This window comes from Heterodontus francisci, chromosome 14 (assembly GCF_036365525.1).
Source record: "Heterodontus francisci isolate sHetFra1 chromosome 14, sHetFra1.hap1, whole genome shotgun sequence".
NCBI classification, from domain to species: domain Eukaryota; kingdom Metazoa; phylum Chordata; class Chondrichthyes; order Heterodontiformes; family Heterodontidae; genus Heterodontus; species Heterodontus francisci.
The window spans coordinates 107,868,240-107,892,869 of record NC_090384.1 but is presented as its reverse complement, the minus strand read 5'-3'; the positions used below and the strand labels follow the sequence as shown (position 1 = coordinate 107,892,869).

General features: G+C 48.1%; 1 protein-coding gene across 3 annotated transcripts in view; it reads left to right on the top strand.

The window, feature by feature from the left end:
• LOC137377359 (lamin-B1.S-like) overlaps positions 1–24,630 on the top strand; it is a 158,809-nt gene that overhangs the window by 125,575 nt on the left and 8,604 nt on the right. For all 3 annotated transcript variants that reach the window (XM_068046958.1, XM_068046959.1, XM_068046957.1), the window contains 2 exons: positions 15,061–15,224; positions 15,915–16,000. In XM_068046958.1, the coding sequence (XP_067903059.1) occupies positions 15,061–15,224; positions 15,915–16,000 (250 nt within the window). The remainder of the gene's footprint in view (positions 1–15,060; positions 15,225–15,914; positions 16,001–24,630) is intronic.

Sequence of the window (24,630 nt, the reverse complement as noted above, 5' to 3'; positions counted from 1 at the left end):
CTCTCTCCCCATAGCCCTGTATTAACCTCCAAACTAATCCCACTGCCTCACATTCTCCCCATAGCCCTGTATCTATCCCCAAACTAAACCCACTGCTCCACTCTCTCCCCATAAACTTGTTTCAATGCCCAAACTAATCCCACTGCCCCACTTTCCCCCCATAGCCCTGTATCAATCCCCAAACGCATCCCACTGCCCTGCTCTTCCCATAGCCCTGTATCAATCCCAAACTAATCCCACTGCCCCACTCTCTCCCCATAGCACTGTATCAATTCCCAAACTAATCCCACTGCCCCATTCTCTCCCCATAGCCCTGTATCAATCCCAAACTAATCCCACTGCCCCACTCTCTCCCCATCGCCCTGTATCAATCCACAAACGAATCCCACTGCCCCACTCTCTCCCCATTGCCCTGTATAAATCCCAAACTAATCCCACTGCCCTACTTTCCTCCCATAGCCCTGTATCAATCCCAAACTAATCCCACTATCTCACTCCTTCCATGGCCCTGTATCAAATCCAAACTAATCCCACTTCCCCAATCTCTCCCCATAGCCCTGTATCAATCCCCAAACTAAACCCACTGCACCACTTTCTCCCCATAGCCTTGTATCAATCCCAAACTAATACCACTTTCCCACTCTCTCCCTGGAGCCCTGTATCAATCCCCAAACTAATCCCACTGCCCCACTTTCTCCCCATAGCCCTGTATCAATCCCAAACTAATCCCACTGCCCCATTCTCTCCCCATAGCCCTGTATCAATCCCAAACTAGTCCGACTGCCCTACTTTCCTCCCATAGCCCTGTATCAATCCCAAACTAATCCCACTGCCCCATTCTATCCCCATAGCCCTGTATCAATCCCAAACTAATCCCACTATCCCACTCCTTCCATAGCCCTGTATCAATCCCCAAACTAATCCCACAGCCCCACTCTCTCCCCATAGCCCTGGATCAATCCCCAAACTAATCCCACTGCCCCACATTCTCCCCATAGCCCTGTATCAATCCCAAACTAATCCCACTGCCCCACTCTCTCCCCATAGCCCTGTATCAATCCCAAACTAATCCCACTGCCCCACTCTCTCCCCATAGCCCTGTATCAATCCCCAAACTAATCCCACTGCCCCACATTCTCCCCATAGCCCTGTATCAATCCCAAACTAATCCCACTGCCCCACTCTCTCCCCATAGCCCTGTATCAATCCCAAACTAATCCCACTGCCCCATTCTATCCCCATAGCCCTGTATCAATCCCAAACTAATCCCACTATCCCACTCCTTCCATAGCCCTGTATCAATCCCCAAACTAATCCCACTGACCCACTCTCTGCCCATAGCCCTGTATCAATCCCAAACTAATCCCACTGCCCCCCTTTCTCCCCACAGCCCTGTATCAATCCCAAACAAATACCACTTTCCCACTCTCACCCGTAGCCCTGTATCAATCCCAAACAAATACCACTTTCCCATTCTCTCCCCATAGCCCTGTATCAATCCCCAAACTAATCCCACTGCCCCACTTTCTCCCCATAGCCCTGTACCAATCCCCAAACTAATCCCACTGCCTCACATTCTCCCCATAGCCCTGTATCAATCCCCAAACTAATCCCACTGCCCCACTCTCTTCCCATAACCTTGTATGAATGCCCAAACTCATCCCACTGCCCCGCTCTTCCCATAGCCCTGTATCAATCCCAAACAAATCCCACTGCCCCACTCTCTCCCCAGAGCCCTGTATCAATCCCCAAACTAATCCCACTGCCCCACTCTCTCCCCATAGCCCTGTATCAATCCCAAACAAATCCCACTGCCCCACTCTCTCCCCAGAGCCCTGTATCAATCCCCAAACTAATCCCACTGCCCCACTCTCTCCCCATAGCCCTGTATCAATCCCAAACTAATCCCACTGCCCCATTCTCTCCCCATAGCCCTGTATCAATCGCAAACTAATCGCACTGCCCCACTCTCTCCCCATAGCCCTGTATCAATCCCCAAACGAATCCCACTGCCCCACTCTCTCCCCATTGCCCTGTATCAATCCCAAACTAATCGCACTGCCCCACTCTCTCCCCATTGCCCTGTATCAATCCCCAAATGAATCCCACTGCCCCACTCTCTCCCCAGAGCCCTGTATCAATCCCCAAACTAATCCCACTGTCCCACTCTCTCCCCATTGCCCTGTATCAATCCCCAAATGAATCCCACTGCCCCACTCTCTCCCCAGAGCCCTGTATCAATCCCCAAACTAATCCCACTGCCCCACTCTCTCCCCAAAGCCCTGTATCAATCCCCAAACTAATCCCACTGCCCCATTCTCTCCCCATAGCCCTGTATCAATCCCAAACTAATCGCACTGCCCCACTCTCTCCCCATAGCCCTGTATAAATCCACAAACTAGTCCCACTGTCCTACATTCCTCCCATAGCCCTGTATCAATCGCCAAACGAATCCCACTGCCCCACTCTCTCCCCATAGCCCTGTATAAATCCACAAACTAGTCCCACTGTCCTACATTCCTCCCATAGCCCTGTATCAAATCCAAACTAATCCCACTGCCCCACTCCCTCAACAGCCCTGTATCGATCCCAAACTAATCCCACTGCCCCACTCTCTCCCCATAGCCCTGTATCAATCCACAAACTAATCCCAATGCCCCACTCCTTCCATAGCCCTGTATCAATCCCAAGCTAATCCCACTTCCCCACTCTCTCCCCATAGCCCTGCATCAATCCCCAAACTAATCCCACTGCCCCACTCTCTCCCCATAACCTTGTATCAATGCCCAAACTAATCCCACTGCCCCACTTTCTCCCCATAGCCCTGTATCAATCCCCAAACTCATCCCAGGGCCCTGCTCTTCCCATAGCACTGTATCAATCCCAAACAAATCCCAATGCCCCACTCTCTCCCCATAGCCCTGTATCAATCCCCAAACTAATCCCACTGCCCCACTCTCTCCCCATAGCCCTGTATCAATCCCAAACTAATCCCACTGCCCCACTCTCTCCCCATAGCCCTGTATCAATCCCAAACTAATCCCACTGCACCACTCTCTTCCCATAGCACTGTATCAATCCCAAACAAATCCCAATGCCCCACTCTCTCCCCATAGCCCTGTATCAATCCCCAAACTAATCCCACTGCCCCACTCTCTCCCCATAGTCCTGTATCAATCCCAAACTAATCCCACTGCACCACTCTCTCCCCATAGACCTGTATCAATCCCCAAACGAATCTCACTGCCCCACTTTCTCCCCATAGTCCTGTATCAATCCCCAAACTAAACCCACTGCCCCACTTTCTCCCCATAGCCTTGTATCAATCACCAAACTCATCCCACTGCCCCAATTTCTCCCCAGAGCCCTGTATCAATCCCAAACTAATACCACGTTCCCACTCTCTCCCCGGAGCCCTGTATCAATCCCAAACTAATCCCACTGCCCCATTCTCTCCCCATAGCCCTGTATCAATCCCCAAACTAATCCCACAGCCCCACTCTCTCCCCATAGCCTTGTATCAATCCCCAAACTAATCCCATTGCCACACTCTCTCCCCATAGCCCTGTATCAATCCACAAACGAATCCCACTGCCCCACTCTCTCCCCATTGCCCTGTATAAATCCCAAACTAATCCCACTGCCCTACTTTCCTCCCATAGCCCTGTATCAATCCCAAACTAATCCCACTATCTCACTCCTTCCATGGCCCTGTATCAAATCCAAACTAATCCCACTTCCCCAATCTCTCCCCATAGCCCTGTATCAATCCCCAAACTAAACCCACTGCACCACTTTCTCCCCATAGCCTTGTATCAATCCCAAACTAATACCACTTTCCCACTCTCTCCCCGGAGCCCTGTATCAATCCCCAAACTAATCCCACTGCCCCACTTTCTCCCCATAGCCCTGTATCAATCCCAAACTAATCCCACTGCCCCATTCTCTCCCCATAGCCCTGTATCAATCCCAAACTAGTCCGACTGCCCTACTTTCCTCCCATAGCCCTGTATCAATCCCAAACTAATCCCACTGCCCCATTCTATCCCCATAGCCCTGTATCAATCCCAAACTAATCCCACTATCCCACTCCTTCCATAGCCCTGTATCAATCCCCAAACTAATCCCACAGCCCCACTCTCTCCCCATAGCCCTGGATCAATCCCCAAACTAATCCCACTGCCCCACATTCTCCCCATAGCCCTGTATCAATCCCAAACTAATCCCACTGCCCCACTCTCTCCCCATAGCCCTGTATCAATCCCAAACTAATCCCACTGCCCCACTCTCTCCCCATAGCCCTGTATCAATCCCCAAACTAATCCCACTGCCCCACATTCTCCCCATAGCCCTGTATCAATCCCAAACTAATCCCACTGCCCCACTCTCTCCCCATAGCCCTGTATCAATCCCAAACTAATCCCACTGCCCCATTCTATCCCCATAGCCCTGTATCAATCCCAAACTAATCCCACTATCCCACTCCTTCCATAGCCCTGTATCAATCCCCAAACTAATCCCACTGACCCACTCTCTGCCCATAGCCCTGTATCAATCCCAAACTAATCCCACTGCCCCCCTTTCTCCCCACAGCCCTGTATCAATCCCAAACAAATACCACTTTCCCACTCTCACCCGTAGCCCTGTATCAATCCCAAACAAATACCACTTTCCCATTCTCTCCCCATAGCCCTGTATCAATCCCCAAACTAATCCCACTGCCCCACTTTCTCCCCATAGCCCTGTACCAATCCCCAAACTAATCCCACTGCCTCACATTCTCCCCATAGCCCTGTATCAATCCCCAAACTAATCCCACTGCCCCACTCTCTTCCCATAACCTTGTATGAATGCCCAAACTCATCCCACTGCCCCGCTCTTCCCATAGCCCTGTATCAATCCCAAACAAATCCCACTGCCCCACTCTCTCCCCAGAGCCCTGTATCAATCCCCAAACTAATCCCACTGCCCCACTCTCTCCCCATAGCCCTGTATCAATCCCAAACTAATCCCACTGCCCCACTCTCTCCCCATAGCCCTGTATCAAACCCCAAACTAATCCCACTGCCCCATTCTCTCCCCATAGCCCTGTATCAATCGCAAACTAATCGCACTGCCCCACTCTCTCCCCATAGCCCTGTATCAATCCCCAAACGAATCCCACTGCCCCACTCTCTCCCCATTGCCCTGTATCAATCCCAAACTAATCGCACTGCCCCACTCTCTCCCCATTGCCCTGTATCAATCCCCAAATGAATCCCACTGCCCCAGTCTCTCCCCAGAGCCCTGTATCAATCCCCAAACTAATCCCACTGCCCCACTTTCTCCCCATAGCCCTGTATCAATCCCAAACTAATCCCACTGCCCCACTCTCTCCCCAAAGCCCTGTATCAATCCCAAACTAATCCCACTGCACCACTCTCTCCCCATAGCCCTGTATCAATCCCAAACGAATCCCACTGCCCCACTCTCTCCCCAAAGCCCTGTATCAATCCCCAAACTAATCCCACTGCCCCATTCTCTCCCCATAGCCCTGTATCAATCCCAAACTAATCGCACTGCCCCACTCTCTCCCCATAGCCCTGTATAAATCCACAAACTAGTCCCACTGTCCTACATTCCTCCCATAGCCCTGTATCAAATCCAAACTAATCCCACTGCCCCACTCCCTCAACAGCCCTGTATCGATCCCAAACTAATCCCACTGCCCCACTCTCTCCCCATAGCCCTGTATCAATCCACAAACTAATCCCAATGCCCCACTCCTTCCATAGCCCTGTATCAATCCCAAGCTAATCCCACTTCCCCACTCTCTCCCCATAGCCCTGCATCAATCCCCAAACTAATCCCACTGCCCCACTCTCTCCCCATAACCTTGTATCAATGCCCAAACTAATCCCACTGCCCCACTTTCTCCCCATAGCCCTGTATCAGTCCCAAAACTAATTCCACTCTCCCACTCCTCCCATAGCCCTGTATCAAATCCAAACGAATCCCACTGCCCCACTCTCTCCCCATAGACCTGTATCGATCCCAAACTAATCCCACGCCCCACTCTCTCACCATAGCCCTGTATCAATCCCAAACGAATCCCACTGCCCCACTCCCTCCATAGCCCTGTATAAATCCCAAACTAATCCCACTGCCCCACTCTCTCCCCATAGCCCTGTATCAATCCCAAACTAATCCCACTGCCCCACTCTCTCCCCATAGCCCTGTATCAATCCCCAAACTAATCCCACTGCCCCACTCTCTCCCCATAGCCCTGTATCAATCCCCAAACTAATCCCACTGCCCCATTCTCTCCCCACAGCCCTGTATCAATCCCAAACTAATCGCACTGCCCCACTCTCTCCCCATAGCCCTGTATCAATCCCCAAACGAATCGCACTGCCCCACTCTCTCCCCATAGCCCTGTATAAATCCACAAACTAGTCCCACTGTCCGACATTCCTCCCATAGCCCTGTATCAAATCCAAACGAATCCCACTGCCCCACTATCTCCCCATAGCCCTGTATCGATCCCAAACTAATCCCACGCCCCACTCTCTCCCCATAGCCCTGTATCAGTCCCAAAACTAATTCCACTCTCCCACTCCTCCCATAGCCCTGTATCAAATCCAAACGAATCCCACTGCCCCACTCTCTCCCCATAGACCTGTATCGATCCCAAACTAATCCCACGCCCCACTCTCTCACCATAGCCCTGTATCAATCCCAAACGAATCCCACTGCCCCACTCCCTCCATAGCCCTGTATCGATCCCAAACTAATCCCACTGCCCCACTCTCTCCCCATAGCCCTGTATCAGTCCCAAAACTAATTCCACTCTCCCACTCCTTCCATTGACCTGCATCAAACCCCAAACGACTCTCACTGCCCCACTTTCTCCCCATAGCCCTGTATCAATCCCCAAACTAAACCCACTGCCCCACTTTCTCCCCATAGCCTTGTATCAATCCCCAAACTAATCCCACTGCCCCACTTTCTCCCCAGAGCCCTGTATCAATCCCAAACTAATACCACTTTCCCACTCTCTCCCCGGAGCCCTGTATCAATCCCCAAACTAATCCCACTGCCCCATTCTCTCCCCATAGCCCTGTATCAATCCCAAACTAGTCCCACTGCCCTAATTTCCTCCCATAGCCCTGTATCAATCCCAAACTTATCCCACTATCCCACTCCTTCCATAGCCCTGTATCAATCCCCAAACTAATCCCACTGCCCCACTTTCTCCCCATAGCCCTGCACCAATCCCCAAACTAATCCCACTGCCCCACTCTCTCCCCTTAGCTCTGTATCAATCCCCAAACTAATCCCACTGCCTCACATTCTCCCCATAGCCCTGTATCAATCCCAAACAAATCCCACTATCCCACTCCTTCCATAGCCCTGTATCAATCCCCAAACTAATCCCACTGCCCCACTTTCTCCCCATAGCCCTGTACCAATCCCCAAACTAATCCCACTGCCCCACTCTCTCCCCTTAGCCCTGTATCAACCTCCAAACTAATCCCACTGCCCCACTCTCTCCCCAGAGCCCTGTATCAATCCCCAAACTACTCCCACTGCCCCACTCTCTCCCCATAGCCCTGTATCAATCCCAAACTAATCCCACTGCCCCACTCTCTCCCCATAGCCCTGTATCAATCCCCAAACTAATCCCACTGCCCCATTCTCTCCCCATAGCCCTGTATCAATCGCAAACTAATCTCACTGCCCCATTCTCTCCCCATAGCCCTGTATCAATCCCCAAACGAATCCCACTGCCCCACTCTCTCCCCATAGCCCTTTGTAAATCCCAAACTAATCCCACTGCCCCATTCTCTCCCCATAGCCCTGTATCAATCCCAAACTAATCGCACTGCCCCACTCTCTCCCCATAGCCCTGTATCAATCCCCAAACGAATCCCACTGCCCCACTCTCTCCCCAGAGCCCTGTATCAATCCCCAAACTAATCCCACTGCCCCACTCTCTCCCCATAGCCTTGTATCAATCCCAAACTAATCCCACTGCCCCATTCTCACCCCATAGCCCTGTATCAATCCCAAACTAATCCCACTGCCCCATTCTCTCCCCATAGCCCTGTATCAATCCCAAACTAATCGCACTGCCCCACTCTCTCCCCATAGCCCTGTATCAATCCCAAACTAATCCCACTGCCCCATTCTCTCCCCATAGCCCTGTATCAATCCCAAACTAATCGCACTGCCCCACTCTCTCCCCATAGCCCTGTATCAATCCCCAAACGAATCCCACTGCCCCACTCTCTCCCCAGAGCCCTGTATCAATCCCCAAACTAATCCCACTGCCCCACTCTCTCCCCATAGCCTTGTATCAATCCCAAACTAATCCCACTGCCCCATTCTCACCCCATAGCCCTGTATCAATCCCAAACTAATCCCACTGCCCCATTCTCTCCCCATAGCCCTGTATCAATCCCAAACTAATCGCACTGCCCCACTCTCTCCCCATAGCCCTGTATCAATCCCAAACTAATCGCACTGCCCCACTCTCTCCCCATAGCCCTGTATCAATCCCCAAACGGATCCCACTGCCCCACTCTCTCCCCATAGCCCTGTATCGATCCCAAGCTAATCCCACTTCCCCACTCTCTCCCCATAGCCCTGTATCAAACCCCAAACTAAACCCACTGCCCCACGTTCTCCCCATAGCCTTGTATCAATCCCCAAACGAATCCCACTGCCCCATTCACTCCCCATAGCCCTGTATCAATCCCAAACTAGTCCCACTGCCCTACTTTCCTCCAATAGCCCTGTATCAATCCCAAACTAATCCCACTGCCCCACTCTCTCCCCATAGCCCTATATCAATCCCCAAACTAATCCCACTGTCCCACTCTCTCCCCATAGCCCTGTATCAATCCCAAACTAATCCCACTATCCCACTCCTTCCATAGCCCTGTATCAATCCCCAAACTAATCCCACAGCCCCACTCTCTCCCCATCGCCCTGTATCAATCCCCAAAATAATCCCACTTCCCCACTTTCTCCCCATCGCCCTGTATCAATCCCCAAACTAATCCGACTGCCCCACCCTCTCCCCATAGCCCTGTATCAATCCCCAAAATAATCCCACTGCCCCACTCTCTCCCCATAGCCCTGTATCAATCCCCAAACTAATCCCACTGCCCCGCTCTCTCCCCATAACCTTGTATCAATGCCCAAACTAATCCCACTGCCCCACTTTCTCCCCATAGCCCTGTATCAATCCCCAAACTCATCCCACGGCCCTGCTCTTCCCATAGCACTGTATCAATCCCAAACAAATCCCACTGCCCCACTCTCTCCCCAGAGCCCTATATCAATCCCCAAACTAATCCCACTGCCCCACTCTCTCCCCATAGCCCTGTATCAATCCCAAACTAATCCCACTGACCCACTCTCTCCCCAAAGCCCTGTATCAATCCTAAACTAATCCCACTGCCCCACTCTCTCCCCATAGCCCTATATCAATCCCCAAACTAATCCCACTGCCCCACTCCCTCCCCATAGCCCTGTATCAATCCCAAACTAATCCCACTGCCCCACTCTCTCCCCATAGCCCTGTATCACTCTCAAACTAATCCCACTGCCCCACTCTCTCCCCATAGCCCTGTATCATTCCCCAAACTAATCCCACTGCCCCATTCTCTCCCCATAGCCCTGTATCAATCCCAAACTAATCCCACTGCCCCACTCTCTCCCCATCGCCCTGTATCAATCCCCAAACTAATCCCACTGCCCCACTCTCTCCCCATAGCCCTGTATCAATCCGCAAACTAATCCCACTGCCCTACTTTCCTCCCATAGCCCTGTATCAATCCCAAACTAATCCCACTTCCCCAATCTCTCCCCGTAGCCCTGTATCAATCCCCAAACTAATCCCCCTCTCCCACTCCTTCCATTACCCTGTATCAATCCCCAAACGAATCTCACTGCCCCACTTTCTCCCCATAGCCCTGTATCAATCCCCAAACTAAACCCACTGCCCCACTTTCTCCCCATAGCCTTGTATCAATCCCCAAACTAATCCCACTGCCCCACTTTCTCCCCATAGCCCTGTATCAATCCCAAACTAATACCACTTTCCCACTCTCTCCCCGGAGCCCTGTATCAATCCCCAAACTAATCCCACTGCCCCATTCTCTCCCCATAGCTTTGTATCAATCCCAAACTAGTCCCACTGCCCTACTTTCCTCCCATAGCCCTGTATCAATCCCAAACTAATCCCACTATCCCACTCCTTCCATAGCCCTGTATCAATCCCCAAACTAATCCCACAGCCCCACTCTCTCCCCATAGCCTTGTATCAATCCCCAAAATAATCCCATTGCCCCACTCTCTCCCCATAGCCCTGTATCAATCCCCAAACTAATCCCACTGCCCCACATTCTCCCCATAGCCCTGTATCAATCCCCAAACTAATCCCACTGCCCCACTCTCAGCCCATAGCCCTGTATCAATCCCAAACTAATCCCACTGTCCCCCTCTCTCCCCAAAGCCCCGTATCAATCCCAAACTAATCCCACTGCCCCACTCTCTCCCCACAACCCTGTATCAATCCCAAACAAATACCACTTTCCCACTCTCTCCCCGTAGCCCTGTATCAATCCCCAAACTAATCCCACTGCCTCTTTCTCTCCCCATAGCCCTGTATCAATCCCAAACTATCCCACTGCCCTACTTTCCTCCCATAGCCCTGTATCAATCCCAAACTAATCCCACTGTCCCACTCCTTATATAGCCCTGTATCAATCCCCAAACTAATCCCACTGCCCCACTTTCTCCCCATAGCCCTGTACCAATCCCCAAACTAATCCCACTGCCCCACTCTCTCCCCATAGCCCTGTATCAACCTCCAAACTAATCCCACTGCCTCACATTCTCCCCATAGCCCTGTATCAATCCCCAAACTAAACCCCCTCTCCCACTCCTTCCATTACCCTGTATCAATCCCCAAACGAATCTCACTACCCCACTTTCTCCCCATAGCCCTGTATCAATCCCCAAACTAAACCCACTGCCCCACTTTCTCCCCATAGCCTTGTATCAATCCCCAAACTAATCCCACTGCCCCACTTTCTCCCCATAGCCCTGTATCAATCCCAAACTAATACCACTTTCCCACTCTCTCCCCGGAGCCCTGTATCAATCCCCAAACTAATCCCACTGCCCCATTCTCTCCCCATAGCCCTGTATCAATCCCAAACTAGTCCCACTGCCCTACTTTCCTCCCATAGCCCTGTATCAATCCCAAACTAATCCCACTATCCCACTCCTTCCATAGCCCTGTATCAATCCCCAAACTAATCCCACAGCCCCACTCTCTCCCCATAGCCTTGTATCAATCCCCAAAATAATCCCATTGCCCCACTCTCTCCCCATAGCCCTGTATCAATCCCCAAACTAATCCCACTGCCCCACATTCTCCCCATAGCCCTGTATCAATCCCCAAACTAATCCCACTGCCCCACTCTCTGCCCATAGCCCTGTATCAATCCCAAACTAATCCCACTGCCCCCCTCTCTCCCCAAAGCCCTGTATCAATCCCAAACTAATACCACTTTCCCACTCTCTCCCCGTAGCCCTGTATCAATCCCCAAACTAATCCCACTGCCTCTTTCTCTCCCCATAGCCCTGTATCAATCCCAAACTATCCCACTGCCCTACTTTCCTCCCATAGCCCTGTATCAATCCCAAACTAATCCCACTGTCCCACTCCTTATATAGCCCTGTATCAATCCCCAAACTAATCCCACTGCCCCACTTTCTCCCCATAGCCCTGTACCAATCCCCAAACTAATCCCACTGCCCCACTCTCTCCCCATAGCCCTGTATCAACCTCCAAACTAATCCGACTGCCTCACATTCTCCCCATAGCCCTGTATCAATCCCCAAACTAATCCCACTGCCCCACTCTCTCTCCACAGCCCTATATCAATCCGCAAACTAATCCCACTTCCCCACTCTCTCCCCATAGCCCTGTATCAATTCCCAAACTAATCCCGCTGCCCCACTCTCTCCCCATAGCCCTGTATCAATCCCCAAACTAATCCCACTGCCCCACTCTCTCCCCACAGCCCTGTATCAATCCCCAAACTAATCCCACTGCCCCACTCTCTCCCCATAGCCCTGTATCAATCCCCAAACTAATCCCACTGTCCTGCACTCTCTCCAGAACCCGGTCTTTCTTTGGTGCCAAGAGTGATGGAGTTTTTCTTTTTAATGGTGCAATAATCTGTGCCGCAGCCCCTTGTTGTGGTAAAACATTCCCTGCTCTAACAACCCTCTGTGGTAAAACATTCTTCTCATCTCTTTCCTCCCTCTCTCAGTGACCATTTTTAATCGACACCCTCTCGTCACTGAATCCCCAGCCAATGGAAATATTCTTCCCCTATTCACTCTATCAGAACATGTTATCATTTCAAAAACTTCTATTAAATCTCCTTTTACCTTCTATGCTGCAGTGGAAACATTCCTAATATCTCAGAGCTCTCCTCATAACACCATCCTGGTGAATCGACACTCTCTGTTGTCTGTGACTGGGACACACAATGTCCCTAATTGTGGCCTAACCAGTGTTTTGTCCAAGTTTATCATTATTTCTTTACACACGTACACTGTGCCTCATTTTTAAAACCTGAAATGCTATTGCCTTGTTCTGACCTCAGTGAAACACGAGATATGAACTCCCCAGAGCAATTTAAAGGATTACGTGACACATTTTCACTGTTTATGACTTTTATTACAACAAATAAATTAAAAGAAGTCCTCTGAATAGTAAATAAAAGCAGAAAGTGCTGGAAATTCTCAGCAGGTCTGGCAGTATCTGTGGAGTTTCAGGTCAGTGACCTTTCATCAGAACTGCTGAATAGGACTTTGTTATGAGCTGATACCCCAAATTATAGAGAAAGGTAATTTCAACACTTGGCAACCTCACACCATATTTATATGTTACACTGTCCTCCTCAGTGTGGACATCTTTATGGCGAAAAGTCCCAAACTCCTCCCAGTTGCAATGGGTTGGATCTCCCAGACCTTTCTCAACGTCAGTGTCCTGTCCGTTCACTTCTCTTAGCACTTTCCACCTAGACTTTCGTGAGTCAGGTGATCTCTGGTGATCCTGTTGGTTTTTTACTTCTCCACAAATGTCAACTTTCAAAATAGGTTCAAGTCTTCTACTGTATCGGTCTTTATTTATTTAGAGATACAGCACTGAAACAGGCCCTTCTGCCCACTGATACTGTGCTGACCATCAACCATCCATTTATACTAATCCTACATTAATCCTAAAGTCCTACCACATCCCCACCTTCCCTCAATTCCCCTACCTGTATTTGGGGCAATTTATAATGGCCAATTTACCTATCAACCTGCAAGTCTTTGGCTGTGGGAGGAAACCGGAGCACCCGGAGGAAACCCACACAATCACAGGGAGAACTTGCAAACTCTGCACAGGCAGTACCCAGAATTGAACCCGGGTCGCTGGAGCTGTGAGGCTGCGGTGCTAACCACTGCACCACTATGCTGCCCTTCTCTGAGAGTAGGTGTTCTCCCTCTCTCTCTCCCTCTCTGAGGCTGCCACCACTGAGCTTCTTCCAATCTTCCTTTATCAAAAGTAAAAAGCCAATTGTCTTTTCCAATATGCAAAGTCTACAGCAGAGCCAACCAGGCTTCCCATTGTTTCCAGGTGTCAGCAATAGCCATTCACATTTACATCCTCAGAGTCACTGACTCCTTGTTTACGATCGGAAAGTCTGGGAGGAGAAACCCATTATTCCTCAGGTGTTGTAGCCCTGCAGTCTCTGTTTTTCAAAAAGGGCTTTGATCTGGGTTCTTTGTTGCCCTGGTAACCAAGATCCCTATCTTGTCTTTAAGCAGAGTTGATGTAAGGTCACCTGACTTCTCTGACTCCATCTTAAACTAGATTAAAAATCACAATTTTTAAAAAATAATCATGCTACCAAGTCCAGCATTCATAACAGCCTTTAATAAATTTATCTCCCTTAACTCACACCTTCTGTGAATTCTGTATTTGAACTCTGGGGTGTCTCTGTTTATCCTCACCCTTCAGTGTCTTTTTATTTTGTGTTCACTTCCAACCATTGTTTATTTTCCCAAAATCTACTACCTCACACATCTCCATATTAAACTGCATTTGCCACCGGTTTGCCCCCATTTCCCAAACCTATCTATTGTCTTCCTGAAGTTTTTCCACACACTTCCTCGTTGTTTGCCAAACCTCCTATTTTTGTGTCACCAGCAGATTTTGAGATTATGCTCCCTTTATTCAAGTCCAAATCATCCACATACCCTGAGAAGTGAAGTATAGCCAACTTTGAAACCTGGAGCAAACTCTCTTTCCAACCTGTCACCTGTACTTCACTTTATGACAGTGAGCAGAATAGGAACGTCGGAAAATGGGAACGTAGAAACAGGAGGAGGCCATTTGGCCCCTCCAGCCTGTTCGACCAAGCAATAAGATCATGGCTGATCTGTGACCTAACTCAGACAAGATGGGCCGAATGGCCTCCTTCTGTGTTGTAACAATTCTGCGATTCTGTGATTCAACTACTGATCCAGCATCAATTTCCATTTCCGGAAGAGAATTCCAAATTTCTACCACCCTTTGTGTGTAGAAATGTTTCCTAATTTCACTCTTGGAAGGTCTGGCTCTAATTTTTTTGACTCTATCCCCTAGTCTTAGATTCCCCAATCAGTGGAAATAGTTTCTCTCTTTCGAGCCTATCTGTTGCCCCTTAATATCTTGCAAATTTCAATCAAATCACCTCCTAACCTGCTAAATTCCATGGAATACAACCCTAGTTTGTGTAATCTCGCCTCGTAATTTAACCCTTGGAGTCCAGGTATCATTCTTGTAAACCTACACTGCACTCTGTCCAAGGCCAGTATATCCTTCCTAAGGTGTGGTACCCAGAACTTCTCCCAGTAACTCCAAGTGTTGTCTGAGCAGGGCTTTAAACAGCTTTAAACTACTGAGGGAGCTGAATAATAATGAACTGATATTAATAACCATTTTCTCACGTCTTATCCTAGAGGAAGTATTCCTGCTCTTTTTTCCTCAAAAGATTCACGTCCCCAGTCCAACACCTCCAGCCTCACTGAACAGAGCAGTTTATGGTCTCATAGCTTGGGAGAGACAGACATTTGCTCTTATCTGCAATCCAGCCTGATATCTCTGCCATCAGATTCCTTACCAGGTAAGTCTATTCACTAAATGCCCAACAGATATTGTGTTTTCAAGGTGGCCACACATTGTTTAGAAAGCGCTGCATTACAGGAGGTTTCGTCTCATCACCTTCATCCACCTTACCCCCACTCCAATGTGTCAGCCTTGACTTAGCGGATATCATGAATGCCTCTGAGTCAGAAGAGGGTTCATAGTCTCAGTGCAAAGACTGCAGGACGTCCTAAAGTACCTTACAGCCAATGAAATACCTTTGAATTGTAGGCTCTGTTGTAATGTAGGAAACGTGGCCAGCCAATTTGGCAACAGGAAGCTCCCACAAACAGCATAGAGACACTGACCAAATATCAGTGGTAATAATGTTGGTGAAGTATAAACATAGGTTGGGATGCTGGGACGAACTCCCTCGCTCTTCAAATTGTTGCCATGGATCTCTTAAGTCCATCTGAAAGGGCAGATGGGGGCCTGGGTTTAACATCTCATTGAAAAGATAGCACTGCTAACAGTGCAGCACTCCCTCAGGACTGCACTAGAGCATTGCCCTGGAATGGGACTTGAACCACTGACCGCTTGCTGTACAGGTGAGCCTGCTATCCATTGAGCCATGGCCAAGACATCCAGTGTTTTACCTGCTAAGACAATACAAAGTGAGATTTCCCTTGACAACTTGGTGTTAAATCCTCCATCTGCTTCTCATTTCCAGGTTTAGTTACTCCCAATTCCTCCAGTCCGCAGTCACCAGTTCAGATGTCCAGACGATCGAATGATGCTGAGGGACTGAATTTGACCGTAAGTCACCAAACATATAAAGCAGACGATAATGATTCTTACTCAGCACTGTGTTAAAAGACAGGCCACCTCAAAAACTAGCACCATCTGATCAACAGCTTCTGAAAAAACTGGCAACCTAAAAACGCCCCTGGGAATAAGACATGTAAAAACAAGTAATTACACTAAGCAGCTAGAGGAGATCAGAATCAGGATTATTTATCTGAAAGCCGAATTGCAAACACTGCACAACATCAGGAGGGGAGAGATATCTGGACACTTTGTACCAGGAGATGGTCACATCCCTTAGCAGAGGGTCATCTGTTTTGGTCAGGTGAGGGACGGGAGGATGTGACCGTGAGTGAGGCAGGTAACGGGACCGAACAGACAGTAGTCGAGGAGCCTCAGACTTTACAATTGTCAAGCAGGTTTGAGGTGCTCTCAACCTGTGTGGGTGAAAGTGAGGTCTGCAAGGTGGATGAGCAGACTGCCCATGGCACTGTGGGACAGGAAGCCATTCAAGTGGGGGGAGCCAAAAGGAAAGTAGTGGTAGTCGAGGACAGTATAGTTAGAGGGATTGACACGGCAAAGAGCGAGAGTCCAGAAGGCTGTGTTGTCTGCCCGGTGCCAGGGTTCAGGACATCTGCTCAGGGCTGGAGAAGAACTTACAGTGAGAGGGGGAGGATCCAGTCGTCATGGTCCATGTAGGCACCAACGACACAGGCAGGACAAGGAAAGAGGTTCTGCATGGTCAGTATGAGGAGCTAGGTACCAAATTAAGAAGCAGAACCTCAAAGGTAATCATCTCTGGACTATTACCTGAGTGACATGCAAATTGGCATAGGTCAAATAAGATCAGAGAAATAAATGCGTGGCTCAAAGACTGGTGTGGTAGAAGTGGGTTCCAGTTTGTGGGGAATGGCACCAGTACTGGGGAAAGTGGGGACTGTACTGTTGGGACGGTCTACACCTGAACCATGCTGGGACCACTGTTCTCATGATCCGCATAACTGGGGAAGTAGAAAGGGTTTTAAACAAAACAGTGGGGGCAAAGGTTCAAATTTGGGAAGATGTGGTAAATCAATTGGGGTAGGAGGTGGCGTAGTGGTATTATCACTGGACTAGTAACCCATGTAAGAGTCAATCACATTGCTGTGCATCTGGAGTCACATGTAGGCCAGACCAGGTAAGGACAGCAGATTTCCTTCCCTAAAGGACATTAGTGAATCAGATGGATTTTTACCACAATCGACAATGGTTTCATGGCCATCATTAGACTAGCTTTTAATTCCAGATTTGTTAATTAAATTCAAATTCCACCTTCTGCTGTGGTGGGATTCGAACCCATGTCCCCAGAGAAATACCCTGGGTCTCTGGTGGTGAGGGAACCAAAACGAGGGAAAAAAATATTTGACCTCGTCCTCACCAATCTGCCTGCCGCAGATGCTTCAGTCCATGACAGTATTGGTCGGAGTGACCACCGCACAGTCCTTGTGGAAACGAAGTCCCGCCTTCACATTGAGGATACCGTCCATCGTGTTGTGTGGCACTATCACCGTGCTAAATGGGATAGATTTAGAACAGATCTAGCAATGCAAAACTGGGCATCCATGAGGTGCTGTGGGCCATCAGCAGCAGCAGAATTGTATTCAACCACATTCTGTAACCTCATGGCCCGGCATATCCCCCACTCTACCATTACCATCAAGCCAGGACCAATCCTGGTTCAATGAAGAGTGCAGGAGGGCATGCCAGGAGCAGCACCAGGCATACCTCAAAATGAGGTGTCAACCTGGTGAAGCTACAACACAGGACTATCTGCATGCCAAACTGCGTAAGCAGCATGCGATAGACAGAGCTAAGCGATCCCATAACCAACGGATCAGATCTAAGCTCTGCAGTCCTGCCACATCCAGCCGAATGGTGGTGGACAGTTAAACAACTAACTGGAGGAAGTGGCTCCACAAATATCCCCATCCTCAATGATGGGGGAGCCCAGCACATCAGGGCTGGAGAAGAACTTACAGTGAGAGGGGGAGGATCCAGTCGTCATGGTCCATGTAGGCACCAACGACACAGGCAGGACAAGGAAAGAGGTTCTGCATAGTCAGTATGAGGAGCTAGGTACCAAAAAGTGTGAAAGATAAGGCTGAAGCATTTGCAACAATCTTCAGCCAGAAGTGCCGAGTTGATGATCCATCTCGGCTTCCTCCTGAAGTCCCCAGCATCACAAATGCCAGTCTTCAGCCAATTCGATTCACTCCGCGTGATATCAAGAAACGACTGAAGACACTGGATACTGCAAAAGCTATGGGCCCTGACAATATTCCAGCAATAGTACTGAAGACCTGTGCTCCAGAACATGCCGTGCCCCTAGCCAAGCTGTTCCAGTACAGCTACAACACTGGCATCTACCCTGCAATGTGGAAAATTGCCCAGGTATGTCCTGTACACAAAAAGCAGGACAAGTCCAACCCGGCCAATTACTGCCCCATCAGTCTACTCTCAATCATCAGTAAAGTGATGGAAGGTGTCATAAACAATGCCATCAAGCGGTACTTGCTTAGCAACAACCTGCTCAGTGATGCTCAGTTTGGGTTCCAACAGGGACACACAGCTCCTGACCTCATTACAGCCTTGGTTCAAATATGGACAAAAGGGCTGAACGCAAGAGGTGAGGTGAGAGTGACTGCCCTTGACATCAAGGCAGCATTTGACCGAGCGTGGCATCAAGGAGCCTGAGCAAAACTGGAGTCAATGGGAATCAGGGGGAAAACCCTCCGCTGGTTGGAGTCATACTTAGCACAAAGGAACAAAAACAAGAAATGCTGGAATCACTCAGCAGGTCTGGCAGCATCTGTGGAAAGAGAAGCAGAGTGAACGTTTCGGGTCAGTGACCCTTCTTCGGAGTTCCGAAGAAGGGTCACTGACCCGAAACGTTCACTCTGCTTCTCTTTCCACAGATGCTGCCAGACCTGCTGAGTGATTCCAGCATTTCTTGTTTTTGTTTCAGATTTCCAGCATCCGCAGTATTTTGCTTTTATTTTAGCACAAAGGAAGATGGTTGTGGTTGTTGGAGGTCAATCATCTCAGCTCCAGGACATCACTGCAGGAGTTCCTCAGGATAGTGTCCTAGGCCCAACCATCTTCAGCTGCTTCATCAATGACCTTCCTTCAATCATAAGGTCAGAAGTGGGGATGCTCGCTGATGATTGCACAATGTTCAGCACCATTCGTAACTCCTCAGATACTGAAGCAGTCCGTGTAGAAATGCAGCAAGACCTGGACAATATCCAGGCTTGGGCTGACAAGTGGCAAGTAACATTCGCGCCACACAAGTGCCAGGCAATGACCATCTACAACAAGAGAGAATCTAACCATCTCCCCTTGACATTCAGCAGCATTACCATCCTAGGGGCTACCATTGACCAGAAACTGAACTGGAGTAGCTATATAAATTACGTGGCTACAAGAGCAGGTCAGAGGCTAGGAATCCTGAGGCGAGTAACTCACCTCCTGACTCCCCAAAGCCTGTCCACCATCTACAAGGCACAAGTCAGGAGTGTGATGGAATACTCTCCACTTGCCTGGATGGGTGCAGCTCCAACAACACTCAAGAAGCTCGACACCATCCAGGACAAAGCAGCCCACTTGATTGGCACCCCATCCACAAACATTCACTCCCTCCACCACCGACGCACAGTGGCAGCAGTGTGTACCATCTACAAGATTCACTGCAGCAATGCACCAAGGCTCCTTAGACAGCACCTTCCAAACCCGTGACCTCTACCACCTAGAAGGACAAGGGCAGCAGATGCATGGGAACACCACCACCTGCAAGTACCCCTCCAAGTCACACACCATCCTGACTTGGAACTATATCACCGTTCCTTCACTGTCACTGGGTCAAAATCCTGGAACTCCCTTCCTAACAGCACTGTGGGTGTACCTACCTCACATGGACTGCAGCGGTTCAAGAAGGCAGCTCACCACCACCTTCTCAAGGGCAATTAGGGATGGGTAATAAATGCTGGCATAGCCAGTGACGCCCACATCCCGTGAATGAATAAAAAAAGGGGTAGTGACAAGGCAAGAGAGAAAGGTATGACTATGGGAACAGATAAATGGACCGTGACAAGAAGGAACAGAGAGTACAAATCTAAGAGCAAATCAGCAGATAAGGCTAGAGGTTACAAAAATAATAAAAGGACACAACTCAAGGCTCTGTATTTGAATGCACAGAGCTTTCGAAACAAAATAGATAAACCAATAGCACAAATAGAAATAAATAAGTATGATCTGATAGCCATTACAGAGACATGGCTGCAGGATGACATAGATTGGGACCTGAATATTGAAGGGTACATGGCATTTAGGAAGGACAGGAAGCTAGGAAAATGTGGAGGGGAACTTCTGTTAATTAATGATGGTATTAATACAATAGAGAGGGATGACCTATGTTCAGGAAACCAGGATGTAGAAGCACCTTGGGTAGAGATGAGAAATGACAAAGGCAAGAAGTCACTTGTGGGAATGTTTTACAGGCTCCCTAACAGTAACTACACAGTAGGACAGGTATAAAGGAAGAAATAATGGGAGCTTGTCAGAAAGGTACAGCAATAATCATGGGGGATTTTAATCTACATAAAGACTGGAAAAACAAATGGGCATGGGTGGCCCAGATGAGTTCATAGAATATTTTTGGGATAATTTCTTAGAACACCACATTCTGGAGCCAACCAGAGAGCAGGTTATACTAGACCTGGTATTGTGCAATGAGACAGGATTAATTAATGACCTCATAGTTAAGGCGCCTCTCGGTAGCAGTGATCATAATATGCTTGAATTTTACATTCAGTTTGACGGAGAGAAGAGTGGGTCCAAGACTAGTATTTTAAACCTAAATAAGGGCAATTATGAGGGCATTAAAGCAGAGCCAGCAAAAGTGAACTGGCAAATTATGTTAAGGGATAGGTCAATAGAGATGCAGTGGCAGACATTTAAGGGGATATTTCAGAATACACAGAATAGATACATTCCAACGAGAAAGAAAAGTTCCAAGGGGAGGACCCAACATCTGTGGTTAACTAAAACAGTTAAAGATAGTATCAAACTTAAAGAAAAAGCATATAATTGCACAAAGATGGGAGGCAGGTCAGACGGATGGACAGAATATAAAAACAGCAAAGAATGACTAAAATATTAAAAAGGAGGGAAAAACTGGAGTACGAGAGAAAGCTAGCTAGAAATATAAAAACCGATAGTAAGAGTTTCTATAGATATTTAAAAAAGAAAAGAGTTAACTAAGTGAGCGTTGGTCCTATAGAAAGTGAGTCTAAGAATTAATAAGGGAAATAGGAGATGGACAGATGAATTGAACAGGTACTTTGCATTGGTCTTCACTATAGGCGATACAAGTAACCTTCTAGAAATAGCTGTAAATCAGGAAATGGAAGGGCGGGAGGAACTCAATAAAATTACAATCACCAGGGAAGTGGTGCTAAGAAAATTGTTGGAGTCCCCGGGTCCTGATGGACATCATCCTAGGGTCTTAAAAGAAGTGGCTAGTGAGATAGTTGATGTGTTGGTATTGATTTTCCAAAATTCCCGAGATTCGGGGAAGGTTTCATGAGATGAAATAGCGAATAAAACTCCTTTATTCAAAAAGGGAGGGAGACAGAAAGCAGGAAACTACAGGCCAGTTAGCTTAACATCTGTTTAGGGAAAATTGTTCGAAGCTATTATTAAAGACGTTATAGCAGGGCACTTAGAAAAATTCAAGGTAAACAGGCAGAGTTAACATGGTTTTGTGAAAGGGAAATCATGTTTAACCAATTTAGTGGAGATCTTTGAAGAAGCAACATGTGCTGTGGATAAAGGGGAACCAGTGGATGTATTGTACTTAGATTTCCAGAAGGCATTTGATAAGGTGCCACATCAAAGGTTATTGTGGAAAATAAAAGCTCATGGTGTAGGGGGTAACATATAGGCATGGATAGAAGATTGGCTAGCTAACAGGAAACATAGAGTAGGCATAAGTGGGTCATTTTCTGGTTGGCAAGATGTGACGAGTAGTGTGCCACAGGGATCTGTGCTGGGGCCTCAACTTTTTACAATTTATATAAATGACTTGGTTGAAGGGAACAAAGGTTTTCTTTTATTTGTTTGTGAGATTTGGGCATCACTGGCTAGGCCAGCATTTATTGTGCATCCTGAATTGCCCTTGAGCTGAGGGTATTTAAGAGTTAACCACATTGCTGTGGGCCTGAAGTCACATGTAGGCCAGACCAGTTAAGGACAGCAGATTTCTTTCCCGAAAGGATATTAGTGAACCAGATGGGTTTTTACAACAATTGACAATGGTTTCATGGTCACCACTAGATGAGCTTTTAATTCCAGATTTATTAATTGAATTCAAATTTCACCATCTGCTATGGTGGGATTTGAAGCCATGTCCCCAGAGCATTAGCCTGGGCTCTGGACTACTAGGTCTAGTGACAATACCAGTACGCCACCGCCTCCCTAAATTTGCTAATGACGCAAAGATAGGTAGGAAACTAAGTTGTGAAGAGGACAAAAGGAGGCTACAAAGGGAAATAGATAGGTTATGTGAGTGGGCAAAGACCTGGCAAATGGAGTATAATGTGGGAAAGTGGGAAATTGTCCATTTTGGCAGAAAGAATAAAAAAGAAGCATATTATCTAAATGATGAGAGATTGCAGAGCTCTGAGATGCAGAGGGATCTGGGTGTCCTAGTGCATGAATCGCAAAAGGTCAGTGTGCAGGTACAGCAAGTAATTAGGAAAGCTAATAGAATGTTATCGTTTATCGTGAGGGGAATTGAATACAAAAGTAGGGCAGTTATGCTACAGTTTTTTTTTTTGACAGCGCAGTACAGGCCCTTCGGCCCTCGATGTTGCGCCGACCTGTGAAACCATCTGACCTACACTATTCCATTTTCATCCATATGTCTATCCAATGACCACTTAAATGCCCTTAAAGTTGGCGAGTCTACTACTGTTGCAGGCAGGGCGTTCCACGCCCCTACTACTCTCTGAGTAAAGAAACTACCTCTGACATCTGTCCTATATCTATCACCCCTCAACTTAAAGCTATGTCCCCTCATGTTTGTCATCACCATCCGAGGAAAAAGACTCTCACTATCCACCCTATCTAACCCTCTGATTATCTTATATGTCTCTATTAAGTCACCTCTCCTCCTCCTTCTCTCTAACGAAAACAACCTCAAGTCCCTCAGCCTTTCCTCGTAAGACCTTCCCTCCATACCAGGCAACATCCTAGTAAATCTCCTCTGCACCCTTTCCATAGCTTCCACATCCTTCCTATAATGCGGTGACCAGAACTGCACGCAATACTCCAGGTGCGGTCTCACCAGAGTTTTGTACAGCTGCAGCATGACCTCGTGGCTCCGAAACTCGATCCCCCTACTAATAAAAGCTAACACACCATATGCCTTCTTAACAGCCCTATTAACCTGGGTAGCAACCTTCAGGGATTTATGCACCTGGACACCAAGATCTCTCTGTTCATCTACGCTACCAAGAATCTTCCCATCAGCCCAGTACTCTGCATTCCTGTTACTTCTTCCAAAGTGAATCACCTCGCACTATTCCGCATTAAACTCCATTTGCCATCTCTCAGCCCAGCTCTGCAGCCTATCTATGTCCCTCTGTACCCTACAACATCCTTCGGCACTATCCACAACTCACCGACCTTAGTGTCACCTGCAAATTTACTAACCCACCCTTCTACACCCTCTTCCAGGTCATTTATAAAAATGACAAACAGCAGTGGCCCCAAAACAGATCCTTGCAGTACACCACTAGTAACTAAACTCCAGGATGAACATTTGCCATCAACCACCACCCTCTGTCTTCTTTCAGCTAGCCAATTTCTGATCCAAAGCTCTAAATCACCTTCAACCCCATACTTCCGTATTTTCTGCAATAGCCTACCGTGGGGAACCTTATCAAACGCCTTACTGAAATCCATATACACCACATCCACTGCTTTACCCTCATCCACCTGTTTGGTCACCTTCTCGAAAAACTCAATAAGGTTTGTGAGGCACGACCTACCCGTCACAAAACCGTGCTGACTATCGCTAATGAACTTATTCTTTTCAAGATGATTATAAATCCTGTCTCTTATAACCTTTTCCAACATTTTACCCACAACCGAAGTAAGGCTCACAGGTCTATAATTACAAGGGCTGTCTCTACTCCCCTTCTTGAACAAGGGGACAACATTTGCAATCCTCCAGTCTTCCGGCACTATTCCTGTCGATAATGACGACATAAAGATCAAGGACAAAGGCTCTGCAATCTCCTCCCTAGCTTCCCAGAGAATCCTAGGGTAAATCCCATCTGGCCCAGGGGACTTATCTATTTTCACACTTTCCAAAATTGATAACACCTCCTCCTTGTGAACCTCAATCCCATCTAGCCTAGTAGCCTGAATCTCAGTATTCTCAACAACATTTTCTTTCTCTACTGTAAATACTGACGCAAAATATTCATTTAACACTTCCCCTATCTCCTCTGATTCCACACACAACTTCCCACTACTATCCTTGATTGGCCCTAATCTAACTCTAGTCATTCTTTTATTCCTGATATACCTATAGAAAG